Below are 16268 nucleotides of genomic sequence, written 5' to 3' on the forward strand. Positions count from 1 at the left end.
CTCACTACTTTACACCATTAGACTCCACTCTGACTCACCACTTTCTCTTCTAAACTGTGGACCAATTTGGCTCCAACACAAATCTAACCCTTCCTTTGTGAATCGAGATGCTTCTAATTCCTGAGTAAGTCCATACTTAATCCTTACTTTGAAAGCACTTTTATAGTCAACTTTAGATATTTAGACACACACAAATAAGTCTTTTAAACAGAGATGTTCATAGGAATAATTATGATGAATGAAATCTTCTTAACATGACATATATGTTTTTATATTTTTTCATTTTTTGTTTTGTTTTTTTCCCATGTAACCTGAATCATCCATGATTGTAAGCGTTCTCATGCCTCAAGAAATATTTAAGTACACAATGTGCCATAGCATTGAGCCCTGGGAACATAAATGTGCCCCCACACTCACGGATGGCACTCATTGTGATTTCTAGCTCTCCAGGCCCAACCATCCTCAAACTCTTCCAGCAGAGGTTATACCGACCTAACAGCTCCATAGAAAGCTGTTTTTCTTTTTTTCTCTATGAGGGAATCCTTAATGTGATATAATGATTACTTCCATATTCTTACATGTTCATAAGATTGAGGTAGGAATTTCTGGTCCAGGGCAGAGTAGTGCTGGGTCCCTAGCCCTAGCCTCCTGAGTGAAAGTGTTTATCAGACTGTTTCCATATACTTCAGAAAATTTTTATCTGGAAGAGAAAGATCAGTCTGTAGAGTCAATAAAGATTAGGTTCATATCTAGTACTAGCTAATCCAGGACCACCCAGCTCTGGATAGATTTCTTAATCATTTCAACCCTTCCTTTTAAAAATAGGAGCAATAATTCTCATATAACATGGAGGTCTGGACAATAAGTAATCATGCAGCATGTTCTCAAAATTGTGTTCTCAGGTATACCAGTGAGGGGTCTGTGAGCATGGATCCAACCATGACATCCCAGGGGATGGAACCCACAACAGTGAATGGAAGTCACCGGCCCATGGATGTGACCTGTGATAAGATCTTGATCCCAGACTGGCTGATTGTCATCATTGCCCTGGTGGGGCTAGCAGGAAATGCAGTTGTCATCAGTCTCCTGGGATGCTGCATGCGCAGGAACGCCACCTCAGTCTACATCCTCAACCTGGCTGTTTCTGACTTCCTTCTCCTCTGCTGCCATTTTATTGGCTCACTGCTCATCATCACATCCTTCAGTCATGCCTATATATATATTCCTCACATCTTAGCCAACATGGCAGTTATTCCATACATCACAAGTCTGTGCATCCTCAGTGCCATTAGCATAGAGCGCTGCCTCTGTGTCTTTCAGCCCATCTGGTACCGCTGCCACCGTCCAAGACATATGTCAGCTGCTGTGTGTACCCTACTCTGGATCCTGTCCCTATTGCTTAGCGTTCTAGACTGGTACTACTCTGGTTTCCTCCATGCATTCCCTACTATTGTTAGCTGGAAAAATGTTGATTTCATCATAACTGCATGGCTGATGTTTTTATTTCTAACTCTGTCTGGGTCCAGCCTTGCCCTGGCGGTCAGAGTCCTTTGTAGTTCCCAAAGGATGCCACTAACCAGGCTGTATGTGACCATTCTCCTCACAATCCTGGTCTTCCTCATCTGTGGTCTGCCCTTTGGCATTTACTGGTTCCTATTATGCTGGACCCCAATGGCTCTTGAGAAATTCTATTGCCATTTTTATTCAGCCACAGTTGTCCTGTGCTGTATTAACAGCTGTGCAAACCCCCTTGTCTACTTCTTCATTGGCTCCTTTAGGCAGCGCCATAAGACTCTCAAGCTGGTCCTTCAGAGGGCTCTGCAGGATTCTCCTCTGGAGAGGAAAGGTGGAGACAGATGTACACAGGAAACCCTGTGTTGCACTACTCTGCCCTGGACCAGAAATTCCTATCTCAATTGTATGAACATGTAAGACTATGGAAGTAATCATGATATCACATTAAGGATTCCCTCAGAGAGAAAAGTTGGAAAGTGGAGTGCCTTAGGGATGAAGAGTGTCTACTTTTATTAGGTATTTGTGCTTTTGAAAGTCAATACCTCTGTGTACCTGTTCTGTTCGACTTATACCTTGGAAATGCTTGGGTGATTTTTGTGGCACCTTCAAATAGATTGTTTTACTTGGATTTTTTTTTCTTAAAGAAAGTGCAAATATATCCTTTTTGCCATGATTAATGACTTTCTCAAATTTTCTCTGAATCTTATTGGATGCTTTTCTTAGAAATTTTTGTTATGACCAAAAGGATTTCTATTCAAAACTGCGTTCTGAAATTGACAAGGATTTCCTACAGAAAAGTATAAAAAAAGAAAATATCTTATTTTTCTCAGACTATATTGCTCTGAGAATTCTATGGTTTTCTTTGATTGCGGCATGGTGCAGGTCAAAAGCTAGGTTTTGAATGATCGAGTTCTGCTCCATCTATTTCTCACTTAGTCTTTGTGTTTAGGGTAACTGCTATAGAGACAGACTCCCTGCATAAGTACAGGAAATTGGTTTTATTAAAATTCTTGGGTCCAGGGGGATAGCTCAGTAGAATAAGCACTTGTCTGGCAAGCACAAGGGCCTGAGTTCAATCCTCAGTTCTGCCAAAAAAAAAAAAAAATCTTTTAGTGACACTTGTCCATTGACTTTGGATTTTGGCAGTTAACACCACAAACTTTACCCATAAACTTTGGTATTGTGATGCAAATTTTAAAAATTTAAAAATCAACTAGGAGTTAGACACCATATTAGGACAAAATGAGACCATGCAGGCCACCTCGCAGGTTCTGTTAGACTCACTGAGCCCTGACTGACTACACCAGAGGAAGCTGGACATGGCTCAGTCTGATCACCCCCAGCTGCACAGCCTGCACTTTTCTGTTCCAAACACACCCTGTTTGCTGACTTGTTTTAAGGACTTTCTTCCCAGCAATGAAGAATAACTGATGCAACCCAACAAAAGCTCACCATGCTTTTAAGCTTTTGTATCTCCTGCTTGCAAAACCTACATAAACTAGGTCCAAAGCTGGCCCTGGGTTGATGCTTTGGGAGTGATCCCCAATCAGCCCACTGGTAATAAAGGTGGTTGCCTTCCAACTTCTTTGTGTAGAGCATTTTCCATTCAGTTCAGTGCAGGGCTCTGTAACAGTATGAGATTGTTTAGTTATTCTTCTCACCAGTACAAGTCTAGAAATAAGTCCTGCTTATTGAAATCTTGGCTATGAAGGGCTGCAAAATATCATCTGGATTCCCATGCTAATCCCATGCATAACCTAGGTCACATCCAACCACAAGCAGCCCAAGCAGATATTGGGTTATTGAATAGCCAAATCTAAATCTTTCATTATTGGTCATCCAGAATCTGATTTTAGAATAAGATGGTGGGATTTTACTATGTAGATGTGGACTGAAGTTATCTGCTATGACAAGGCTAGTAGCCTCATAAGTTCCTGGCTATATACCGTGACTCTTAATTTTCAGGACTTACATGGAGTCATGAGACTTGGCTGTGAGAAGATGGTGTGGTATGTGTTGGGCACTATTATTATCAGCACACCAATAGTGGCTATTAAAACAGGTGTAGTTTAGTTGCTGTTGTCCAGTACATTAGAGTTTGGGGAAAGAAGTTGTTTTATACACATGTATTTCTAGAAGATATTGTGTGTGTGTGTGTGTGTGTGTGTGTGTGTGTGTGTGTGTGTGTGTTGGTCAGCAGAGAAGGAAGCTTTTGTGATATACTGGGAAATGAAACTGATGTTTTGGTAACTTATTAAGCTTGTGCCTTCTGCCACTTTTGCCTGTCCCATAAGCTTTTGAAATTAACAAGGAAAGATATGTTAAACCTGGATAGATAGACATGGGAGAAGAGGAGTTCAGAGGCACAGAATTAGGAGGATGAGCTGAGGCCTGAGGCTCAGCCCGGTGAGCTGAGGCATATGTCTAGGCCCAGTGGGGCCCAGACTCTGGTCTGGACCTATAGGGAGGATCTTTGTGGCATGGAGGTGGAAGGAGTTCATCTAATGTAGATGAACTGGTCTGCCTAGAAGACTCCAGCTACATGAAGGGGAGGTGATACTCTCAAAATTATTCTTGGAGGCAAGTATTATACTAATAACAAAACTAGAGAAAGACTCAACCAAAAAAGAGAGGTATAGGTCAATTTCCTTCATGAACATAGATGCAAAACTCCTCAATACAATACTAGCAAATAGAATGCAGCAAATCATCAGGAAGATTATATACCAAAACCAGGTAGGATTCATCCAGGAATGCAAGGATGGTTTATAATACAAAAATCTATAAATGTAATACACTGTATCAAAAGAATCAAACCAAAATCTACATGATCATCTCAATAGATGAAGAAAAAGCTTTTGACAAAGTCTAACACTCATTCATGATCAAAGCATTACAGAAAATTGGAATAGATGGCCTGTACCTCAATCTGATAAAAGCCATCTATGAAAAACCAAAAGCCAAAATCATTTTTAGTGGTGAAAAACTGAAAGCTTTTACTCTTAAATCAGGTACAAGACAAGGATGACCACTATCACCACTCCCATTTAATCTTGTTCTTGAAACATTACCAGAGCCATTAGACAAGAGAGAGAAATAAAAAGAATCGGAATAGGTATGGAAGAAGTTAAGCTATCAGTATTCTCAGACCACATGATAATCTACATGGAAGACCCAAAAAAATTCCACCGAGAAGCTCCTGGAATTAATAAAAACTTCAGTAGTACAGCAGAATACATAGTCAACACCCCAAAATAATAGCATTCCTCTACACAGACAACAAACTCAGAAGGAGAAATTAAAGAAACATTATTTTTCACAATAATATAAAAATACTTAGGAATTAATCTAAAAAAAGAAGTAAATGATCTATACAATGAAAATTATAATACTCCAAAAAAAAAAAAAAAAAGGATCAAAGAGGATTTCAGAAATTGGAAAGATATTCCTGGATAGGAAGAACCAACAATGTAAAAATGACCATACTAACAAAGTTGTTGTACAAATTTAATGCAGTCCCTATCAAAATACCATCAATGTATCTCAAAGATCTGGAGAAAGCATTTCTAAAATTCATTTCAAACTGGAAAAGTCCTAAAATAGCAAAAGCAATCCTGGGCAAGAATGGCCTTACATTACGATTCCTGACTTGAAATTATACTACAGAACTACTATGATAAAATTAGCATGGTGCTGGCAAAAAACACACCTGAAGACCAGTGGAAGAGATTAGAAGATGCAGATACAACTACAAACACTCAGCCACCTTATCTTTGACAAAGGATATGAACATGTTCATTGGAAGAAAGATAGCCTCTTTAATAAGTGGTGCTGGGAAAGCTGTCTCTTAACATGCTGAAAACTATAACTGCATCCAGGTCTATCACCATGTACTAAACTAAAGTCAAAATGGATTAAAACTCACAAAATGCATTAAAACAGAAACACCAATTCGAAGGAAAGAGAAAGTAGCAGGAAATCTTGAAGACATAGGGGTATGTAAGGATTTCATGAACAAAAACCAAACTGCATGAGAAATACTTCAAAGAATCAATAACTGGGATCTCATCTCACTGAGAAATTTCTGCATGTCAAAAGAAATCACAGACAGAATGAAAAGACAACCACACATTGTAAGAATATCTTAACCAACAATCACTCTGACAAAGGACTTCTATCTAGAATATATAAAGAGCTAAAAAAAAAAAAAAGAATCAGGCCCCGAAAATTCAAAGACACAATCCAAAAATGAGCTTCTGAGATGAATGCACACTTCTCAGAGAAAGAAATACAAATGTCAAATAAATATATGAAAAAATGTTCCACAACAGTGGACATTTGAGAATTATGAATGAAAACAACATTGAGGTACCATCTCATCCCAGAAAGAATTGTCATGAAGAAATCAACTAATAGCAAATGCTGGAGAGGTTGTAGAGAAAAAGGAACCATTCTCCACTGTCGGTGGGAGTGTAGACTGGTAGCACCACTATGGAAATCAGTGTCGCGCCTCCTCAGAAAACTAGGATTAGAAGTCCCATTCAACCCAGCTATTCCCCTTCTGGGTAGTTTTCCAAAAGAACTGAAAACATCATACCACAGTGATGATATGTACATCCATGTTTACAGCAGCACAATTTGTGAGAGTGAAATCTTGGGAACAACAATGCCCATCAACTGAAAATTGGATAAAAAAATGTGGTATTTTTAAACAATGGAGGGCCAGCCAAATAGCTCAGTGGATTAAAGCTCCTGCAAGCAGGCGCAGGGGCCAGGGCTTCAATCCCTGGGCCTGCTGTGCCGGCCCCACCCCTGGGGTGTGCTGAGATAGCAATTGAGACTGGGTGTGATGGTGTGCCTGTAATCTCTGCTCTTGGGAGGCTAGAAACAAGTGGATCACTGAGTCCAATCTTGTAGTGAGACCCCGAACACCCTGTAGACCCATCCCTAAAATACAAACAAACAAACAAAACCAATGGAGTATTAGTCAGCTACAAATAAAAACAAACTTGAGTCCTTTATAGGTAAGTGGATGCACCCAGATGTTATACTCTTAAGTGGAATAAAGCAGACCTACAGGTGTATGTATCATATTGTTTCCCTCATGTAAGAACCTAAAAGAATAAATAAAATCTGAAAGGTATAAGAGATATAGTAAAACAGAAAGAAACTGAACATCAGGAATAAACAAAGAAGTAGAGGGAAAGGAAAAAAAGGAAGGGGGAAAAATCAGGCAAGTACATAAACAGGATAACTGAGATGATTGCGTTAATAATTTCCATCAGTTTTTTGAAAGTAGCAGTTAATGTTTAAAATTTTCACTTTGAGTAACTCTATATGTTAATATCTGCAATCTGACCAACTACATAGAAGACAGCAATGTGCAATACAAAAGCCACGTTCGAGGATGGCAATTTGTAATAGTAGGTTCATGCTTGGAGTGCCTGTCATTCTGGTCTTCTGAATATGGGCTGCTTGTCATGACATGCCACTTGCTGCTGTGCTGTCTCTTGGGTAGGTGATTGTTCAAAAAGAAGGGGGTGGTGAATGAAGGCAAGAGACAGGAAAAGGAATATTGTGGGACTCTCCTGCTTCAAGGATGTATATGGTGAGGTTTTTGGACTCATGTGTAAACATAAGAATTATATAATTCTTTATGCCCATTTTAAAAATATATTTTAATTTTTTAAATATTTTTTCATCATATTCTGTAGGGACTTAAAGTTTAACATATCAATATTTGATGAAAAATACTTGTTCCATGTTATGCCTAAGATGTTTGATATTCAGAAACATAGTGAGCTTAAGTTTAACAGCCTAGGTTGTATGGTAATAACAATAAGCTTCTCTTCTGGAGGGTTAACAACTTAAGTTTGCAGATCAAAATTAGAGAAAAAGGAGGGCTACAAGGATAGCCAACATCTTGGCCCTAGCCTTCCAAGGTCAATTAAGACTCAGGACATATGAGAACTTGTACTGTAACGTCGTGTAACTCAGTAGTGTTCCAAATTTTCTGATCAAGGAGATTATGCGACCAAAGAGGAAAGTGATCGATGATGTAGAGTGTGCCTAAGGAGAGTCACATGGGGAGAAAACACTCTCTCAGGCTTTCACAGAGAGCACATTGGCCAAGCAATGGCCGTGACTCATCCACATGGCTGACACTGACAAAGGATCTACAATCTGAGGTACAGGATCTCAGGATAAATCCTGAGGGCATTTCACTGACCTTATCAGATCCAAAAGCTGCAACTCTTGTTGCATAGGTCCTGCTTTACCTTGGTCTTAACCATCCAGCAGAAAAGTATAAAAATGAAGTATAAGAAGTAAAGCCATGCTGTTATGTTGAGCTATAGGGGACTCACGTCAACAATTTCTGACATTGCCCATCGAGGGGAAGATCCAATACTATTATAGACTATTGGACTCTTTTAGAATATTTTGCTGAGCTCACATACTTATAATATTCAAATGACAGAACTAAACAAAAAAGAGGATACAGATGAATGTCCATTTTGTATCTGTGTATTCAAAATGGTTAGGATAGGTATAAAGTTGCATTCTCTTTATGAATAGAGGGATTTGTTCTAATGGTGTTTGTAAATAGGATATCATGTCTGCATCTTGTACAGCAAATAACCACTAGGAAGAGAGTTTGCAATGTGTTAATTATTTTTTTTTTGATTTTTATTTATTTATGTGTGTGTGTGTGTGTGTGTGTGTGTGTAGCCAGTTCAGCTCACCAGGGGGTGGGGCTGGCTGGCATGTGGTGCTGGGGGATTGAACCGCGGTCCCTGTGCTTTGCAAAGCTTGTTCTAAGTAGGTGCTTTAGACCACTGAGCCATCTCACCAGCCCTGCAATGTGTTAATTATTGAAACTGTCCTAATTTGATTTGAAACTGTCTCATTGCTATTTGTTTCTTAATAAAATTATGGAAACCCGCCCTCCCCCCAAAACCCACAAAAGCTTGGAAGGAAAAAAACTAACAAAACAAAACACAAAAGCCACGTTCAAATACCCTCATCTTGTTCTTCTAAATGTGTACCATTTCTAATGCCTTATCAACTATTATTCTGTCTTTAAAATAAATTAAAAGTAAAAAGTAAAAAGGACAAGAAAAAATTAAGGTTTATTGAAAGCAAGTGTTAACATTTGTTTCACTAGTGACCGTTAATCTGAGCAACAGATTTGACTATAAAATATGTAACATAACCATTGTGAATTTTTAATTTTATTTTTATTTTTTGCAGAACCAAGGATTGAACTCAGGCTCTTGCGCTTGCCTCGCTTATTCCACTGAGCCATCTCCCTAGCCCGGAATGTTTTATTCTTGTTTTGAAAATCTGTACTATATGGATTGCTGTATGTTACTATGTTTCTGTCTTTCTTTGCTATTTGTTTCTGCTTTTGTTTTTGTTTTTGCTCTTTAAAATAAAAATAAAGAAATGGGAGATGAGGCAATTGATAGTACTATTGTTATTAAAAACATAGAAGTAATTTAGGTTATGGTGATAACTACTTGAATGATTTTCGTTTCTTTATTATGACAATAGTTGTTGCAAGATCACTCTTATAAAAGTACTGTAAGTCAGACGTCGCGGCCGGGGACATCGTGTCGCTCAAGGAGGAGCTGGATGCGTACAAGCCAGAGCCTCCCGGGAAGTGGCCGGCCGTGCTACCCTTGTTGGAGCTTGTCCGGGAGGCCGGGAAGAGTCCCAGCGCCGACGGCTCGCTGCCCTCTGCGCCGCCCGGGTTGAGGAGGAAGGCGAGCTGTACTGGCAGTTGGCAGTCGCTGGAGATCACCTCGCGGTATCTGTGGGAGCAGGCTGCCTGCACCAAGGACTCCAAGCCGCTGGGCGGGGTTGGGTCCGCCTGCTGGAAGGCGCTGGATATCGGGTAGTGGGTCAGGGACCGCCTGCAGCGCAACCACGTGACACCCTTCCAAAGAATGCTTCAGAAACTGGACATCAAAAACGAAGATATTGCTTGGCGAGCGCGAGGGCCAGAGTTCAATCTGCGGTTCTGCAAAAACCAAACCAAACCAAACCAAGCCAAACCAAACCAAACAAAAACAAAAACCAAACCAAACCAAACAAAAAACCCCCAAACAAAACAAAACCAAAAAAACCAAAACCAAAACAACAAAAACAAAACAAAACAAAAAAACAAAACCAGAAGATGATGTCAAATCGTCACGAGTGATGGTCCATGTTTTCAGTGATGGTGTAACAAACTGGGACAGGATCGTGACTTTCATTTTTTGGGGGGCCTTTGTGGCCAAACACTTGAAGAGCATAAACCAAGAAATCTGCATCAAACCATTAGCAGAAAGTATCACAGGTGTTCTCATATGCACAAAAAGGGGCTGGGTAATTGTAATTCAGTTGGATAATCTTCAGACCTGTGGATTCAAACCATGAAGAAATAAGAGTGACCTGGAGATGGATGGGTTTGTAGAGTTCTTCCACGTAGAGGGTGTAGAAGGCAGCATCAGAAATGTGCTGCTGGCTTTTGCAGGTGTTGCTGGAATTGGAGCTGGCTTGGCACATCTAGTAAGAGAGCCTTGTAAGTGCAATAGCTGACTGTTCAACAACCCCAGGCACCAAAACAATATACATCTGTGAAAGCAAAGTATTTATGAAGCTGTCCAAGCAGCAACTTAAAACAGGCCAGAAAGCAAGAAAATGATGGCGCCAGTCATGGGAGAAGTAGTCCCCTTCCAGAGCCACAGCGTGAAAGAAGCAAAGCACAGTTTCAGCAACAAACAGACTGGAGACTGTGAAAATTTCGCGATGTAGTGAAGGGGCCTGCTGGTTAGCTCAGTTGTTTAAGCGCCTGCTTATGCTAAATGCGGTGAGGCGGAACCCCAGACATGCCCTTAAGGCAGCCTGAGCCAGCTCCCCCGCCCTCACAAGAGAAATCTTTCTGAACTTTTGCAATCAGGCGCATAGGAACTTGATTCTCACCTCCAGAAGCTGCACCAGACTTTCCCTTAAGGCAGCATGAAGAAGCCAAAACAAACTAACAAACAAAACAAAACAAACAAACAACTCCCCCCCCCCAAAACCTCCCTCTCAAATTTTAGGCTGGGCATGGTGGCACACACCTGTCATCCCAGAATATGGGAGGCTGTAAACAGGAGAATCACTGAGTCTGATCTAGTAGTGAGACCCTGAATACCCTGTAGACCCTTCCCTAAAATACAGAAAAAAAAAAAAAAAAAAAAAAGCTAAAGAGATGTAGTGATGATAGGGTGGAAAGACTTGATTTCTTCATGTAGAGCCTGAGGAGCAGCCCGTAGCCAGCTAGCCATACAAGTCATTAAATACACCCACCAAATCATCAATTGTCTCATGTTAAAAGACAAGCACTAACAATGCTAGTGACATGTGCATAAAACAGATTTAAGCTACAAGGAGTTGAACTCCGACCACAAGCCTCAGTGCTGTGGAGCAGCATGTGAAGGGCAGCTTTTCCTCTATAATTCACTTTCCCAGTGTGTTGAGTAGACCAACAATAGTTAGAAATATGGAATACTCTCAGTTTTTAAAACAAAAGTAACTTGTATTTGTCTGTAAAAATTGTATATATATATATATATATATTTATTGAAAGAGATGGTAGCGCTTTATTTTATTTTTTTTTAATTTTTATTTATGTGTGTGTGTGTGTGTGTGTGTGTGGCCAGCTCAGCCCACCAGGGGGCGGGGCTGGCTGGCATGTGGTGCTGGGGGATTGAACTGCGGTCCCTGTGCTTTGCTAAGCTTGTTCTAAGTAGGTGCTTTAGACCACTGAGCCATCTCACCAGCCCCATTTTGTATATATATTTTAAGGAAAGTATTTGGACATAACGCATATCAAATTTACAGTAGTTTTTTTCACACCCTTATGAAATTTGTAACTTCTGTAGTTAGGAATCTATTTTGTACAGCTTTTCTATTCAGAGCTTTGTCCTGGTCAGTTCTAGAGTGTATACAGAACTAACTAAAATTACTGTATGCAGCCTGGTTGTCCTGGAACAAATCTGATTCATGACTATGCAGGGCTTAATTTTCCAGTCTGATTTTGGTAAATATTCCTTATATGGCTTCTGGGGGAGGGTGGGCTAATTCCTTAAAAATAACGGGCTCTGATTAGACAACTTCTTATAAGTTCTTCAGTTTGACCTAATTTAACTGATACAATTTAACACTGAATTCATGAGCTCATCTTTAAAGCTTTCACTGAAAAGTTTTCAGCTGTTCCAAATGAGCATTGTGTGTGAGAGACATTTGATTCCTTGTTTAATTTGTAAAGCCATGTCTTGCAAAAGCAAGCCAGAATCTAATGGTGCTAATTAATACTGGGCTTGCTTGTCAAGCACAGGTATAAGCCTAGTATGCAAGTAAAAGAAATATTTAATAAAAATGTACTATAAGTCTGAAGTACTACCAGCATTGTGCAGTATCTTTAATGGCTATACAATGCTAGGGGTTTGGATCACTTTTATAAAAGTAGTTGAAGTCAAGTTTACAATACAAGGAAAGTTAAAAGAGCCAATCTGGTCAGTGCAGGAAGACAAGACAAAGAGCAATATTATCCTGTGTTTGAACCCTCTTCCAAGGAATAGATCTGCAGTGGATTGTTAACAGGTGGTCAACTTGTTACACCCAGCTGAACTGAACTAGCATGGTGCTGAGTGCAGGAGGCTCGCCTGAAGATTGTTGCCAACAGCAGAAGAGGCAGAGTTGGAGAGACTGTTGACATGCTTAGGGATGCTGTTTGGAGAAGGTGTTGGAGCTTTTGGAAGCCACTGGTTCTCCTGGGCTGTTCTGCTGGGTGACCTTGTCATGTTGGCTTTCCTGATGAACTCAGCTGCTCTTATTGAAGGAGGAGCTCAGGACCTTCATTGTTGCTGAGAATGGCTGAAGTTCATTTTGGAGGAGCTCTGGTCCTCATCTTGAACATCAATACCTGGCTCTGGAGGGGATGAAGGTGCACTGTTCAGTCTCATGGAGCAGTTTGGTGCATTGGCTTTCTGATGGACTCGGCTTTCCTCATCCATGGAGCAGCTTGGGACCTTGCTGTTGCTGAGGATGGTTGCGGTACCTTTAGGGGAGTCTGGTGCTTACCTTGGGCAGTGTTTCTTGGCTCCAGTTCAGATCCCTCAGCCTGCCAGCTCAGATCCTTCATCCCACTGGCACAGATTTTCTAGCTTCTACCACTAACCTTTGGGCCTTTCCAGCTCAGATCCATGAAGCGGGCCTGCATGAGACTTTGTCGTGGGTTCTAGGTCCCCAGTGGGACTTGTGGGAGGCATTGTTCTGGGCTTTAGGTTTTCAGCTGAACTCATGCAGGATATTAGGGTCCAGACACTCAGCTGGATTCTTTGGTCTTTGATGTGTGGACAGATTTCCTCCACTTCTTGTACATAATTCTTTGGGTGATTCATTATAAAATAATATAAAATGTGTCCCATATTGCATTGTTTTCTTTGCAAAATCCCCAACGATGACAATATCCAAACTTACAGGGTCAGACACCAAAAATGCAAACAGCATGGGCCTGAGAGAAGTGTATGGTGGAGGGGAGAAGTGAGAAACACTGCAGTGAGCTGACTTCTCTGCTGCAGGCTTATAGCTTGCAGTAGGCCCGACACTGGGGACAAGGGACATAACTTACCCTTAAATTCAACATTTTATTCCTCACATAAAAATCAACTAAGCATGTTTTGTACCCTTGGTGTGGATGATAACTGAAGAGTTGGTAGCCAGTCTCCCACGGTTAACATATTCAAAGTCTGCGTGTCACCTGCCACCGCTTGGAATACAATACCTAGCACCTTGGTATTTAGAATGAAATGTTGTGTGTATGACAGAGTAATGAGTAAGTTCCAAAGAGAGGAGTTGCTGATGGAGGTCTGAACCTTTAGGTATGTGTACCTGAAAAATTCTATTTACTTATTTCTATAAATGCACACTGTAAGAATGTCATGCTTTGCTTCACTTCTGTGTGTGGGAGTGCTTATTATACAGTCAAGTCAATTTAATGCACTCTGAAGAGTATGTTCTTAGGAACGATAGTTATAGGGATATCGTATAGTTTCCTTACTTGAATCTACACAGTATAGCCTACACGTGAGCTTTATATTCTATCTATCAATATCTGTCTGTCTATCTATCTATCTATCTATCTATCTATCTATTATCCAGCCTGTTGTCATTCTTAGGATCCTGATGAACAAAGCAACATGATGTTACACCAAGCACAAATCAAATGACTTCAAGGGCAGGACTTGTGCATGTGTCTTCTGTTATAGTCCATTTTTCCACATTTCTAAATTTTTGCTAGTACCACGTTGGTTGTGTTTGTTTGTTTTTGTTTTTTGGGGACAGAGTCTTGTTATGTAGTTCTGCCCAACTTTGAACTCACTATGCAGTCCAGGCTGGACTTAAATTCGCATTATCCTCCTGCCTCAGCCTCCCTGAATGCTGGGATTACAGGCATGTGCCATCATGCCTGTAATGTTATGCTTTTTTTTTTAATGGTAGAAGGATTTTTTTTTTTTTTTGGATCCGAATGCCTTGAGGGCAGGTTTGACTGGCTTGAGTTGTGGGGATTGAACCACAGCAACCTGAGCCTGACTGCTTTGTTGAAGGATCCACTTAAAGAACTGAGCTAAGGGGTAGGCCCCCTGTTATACTTTTTAAAAAAGTAATTACTATTATTTTTTGGTGAAACCGGGGATTGAACTCAGGCCCTTGCACTTGCCAGGTAAGCACTTATTCTACTGAGCTATCTCCCCAGCCCCCCAAAGTTATGTTTTTAAAAAAATCATAATTTTGTAGTACAGTTAGAGAAACCATGCTTCTGTCTTCAATCAAATTTCCTCCATTTATAGCCTACCAGTTCTGCCATCACAACTGTCCTAGTAACAGGCCACATTTCTCTTCTGTCTATAAATACTGTGTACTTTATCCTCCATGTACTGACCAATTGGAGTCATGAGATTTGCAACTAGTTCTCAGTCTTTCTAGCTTATTTGGTCTACATCTTTATAGATACACATCCATATGACGCTTCCCTTACTTCTAGAAACCACATGCTTGGTGTTTATACCTTCAATGTTACCATTGTAAGAATGTTACATATGTAGCATATTACAAATCTAGTATTTTTGGTTGTCTTTTCACTTATGATGTCTGTCCAATACCTGATATGTATAAAAAGTTTGTTAATTTTTAAATAGTTGCTCAGTAGTGTTCCATTGTGCTAAATTTTATTTCACTATTTTTTATTTTTTGTATTTTAGGGAAGGGTCTACAGGGTGTTCAGTGTCTCACTACTAGATTGCACTCACAGTGATCCACTTCTTACAGCCTAACAAGAACCCTCCACACTGATTTCCATAACGGTTGCACCAGTTTACATTCCCACCAGCAGTGGAGAAGGGTTCCTTTCCCCCCACAGTTTCTCCAACATTTGTTGTTAGTTGATTGGTTTATGATAGCCATTCTTTCTGGGGTGAGATGGTATCTCAGTGTTGTTTTAATTTGCATTTCACAGATGGCTAGTGATATGGAGCATTTTTTCATATATTTATTTGCTTATTTAATTTCATCCTCTGAGAAGTGTGTGTTCATCTCCCAAGAGCTGGGATTACAGGTGCATGCCACCACACCACACCCAGTGTCAATTGCTGTCTCAGCATGCCCCAGGGGTGGGGTTGGCACAGCAGGTCTGAGGATTGAACCCCTGGTCCCTGTGCCTACTTGCAGGTGCTTTAATCCTCTGAGCTATTTGGCTGGCCCTTATTTCACTATTTACAAGAACAATTAATAGTTTATTTTCACCTTGGCTATTATAAGTACAAGTGCTTTAAACCCAAAAATTTCAAGTAAGCCTAATTTCTCAATCTCCTACACAAATGCCCAAGTAGAGTTGCTGTGCTGAATGGCAAATATTTGCTTAATTGTTTAAGGAAATGCAAAAATATTTTCCTGATTGGACAATTTTACTACTCCACTGGCAATTAGGTAAAACCAAAAATCTCCCAATCCTCAGCAACACTTGAATGTACTAGTATTTTTATTTAAGTCATTTATTTGCCATCAGAAGCTCTTCATAAATGAAGGCCTGCTCATAACTATTGCCCTAGCTGAATCCAACTTGGCCTACTTAATATCTGTGTGCAATGAGTGTAGCGAGAGAGTGCTCTTAAACCTGCCTCCAGCGTGATTTTGAATTTGTGAGCATGGACCTCCAGTTTCCTTTTAACTCTATAGAGATTCATATAACATCTACATAATTCCCTCTTTGCTCTGCTCTCCAAGTAAAGAGTTGAATCATTTTCTCTCTTCTGAAACTGCCATCTCACACTTTTATTTTTCTCGGTGATATTCTACTGAGGAACTATAATTCTTTTCCCACTTAATCTACCCTCCCGCTTGGCTCTGAGGCCGCTTTTCTGCCTTCTCCTCTAAGTCAGGGGAAGGGCTCTGATGATCTTAGTCTAAACGGTCTTCTACCTGTGTGCTGCTCCCTAACCCCCACTCAAACCCTTCCTCTCAGTTCACTTCATTGCTGCACTTTAGTTCTTCTGATTAGACCAGACTGAGTCTACACATACAGTATTGCTGTAACTGGCTTAGAACACTACCCAACCACCTTCCTGTCCATCCACAATGATCTCTTTTTAAATGTTTTCCTTATTCTTTACTCACCGTATTTACTTACCACGTTAAATACTCTCACTTCTCTCTCGCATCTTTTC

At 40.3% G+C, this 16268-nt stretch overlaps 1 protein-coding gene and 1 pseudogene across 1 annotated transcript; both read left to right on the forward strand.

The window, feature by feature from the left end:
* Positions 1-939: 939 nt before the first annotated feature.
* On the forward strand, positions 940-1932 carry LOC101582931 (mas-related G-protein coupled receptor member X1). The gene has a single exon (XM_004642703.2). It carries the CDS (start codon positions 940-942, stop codon positions 1930-1932), a length of 993 nt encoding a protein of 330 aa, XP_004642760.2.
* Positions 1933-2388: 456 nt separating this feature from the next.
* Positions 2389-16268, forward strand: part of LOC101583333 — a 14414-nt pseudogene continuing 534 nt past the window's right edge.

This window comes from Octodon degus, unplaced genomic scaffold (genome assembly GCF_000260255.1).
Source record: "Octodon degus isolate 3935 unplaced genomic scaffold, OctDeg1.0 scaffold00159, whole genome shotgun sequence".
Lineage (NCBI taxonomy): Eukaryota > Metazoa > Chordata > Mammalia > Rodentia > Octodontidae > Octodon > Octodon degus.

Excerpts from the sequence above, each read along its gene's own strand:
- LOC101582931 (XM_004642703.2), top strand. The coding sequence starts at position 940 with ATGACATCCCAGGGGATGGAACCCACAACAGTGAATGGAAGTCACCGG.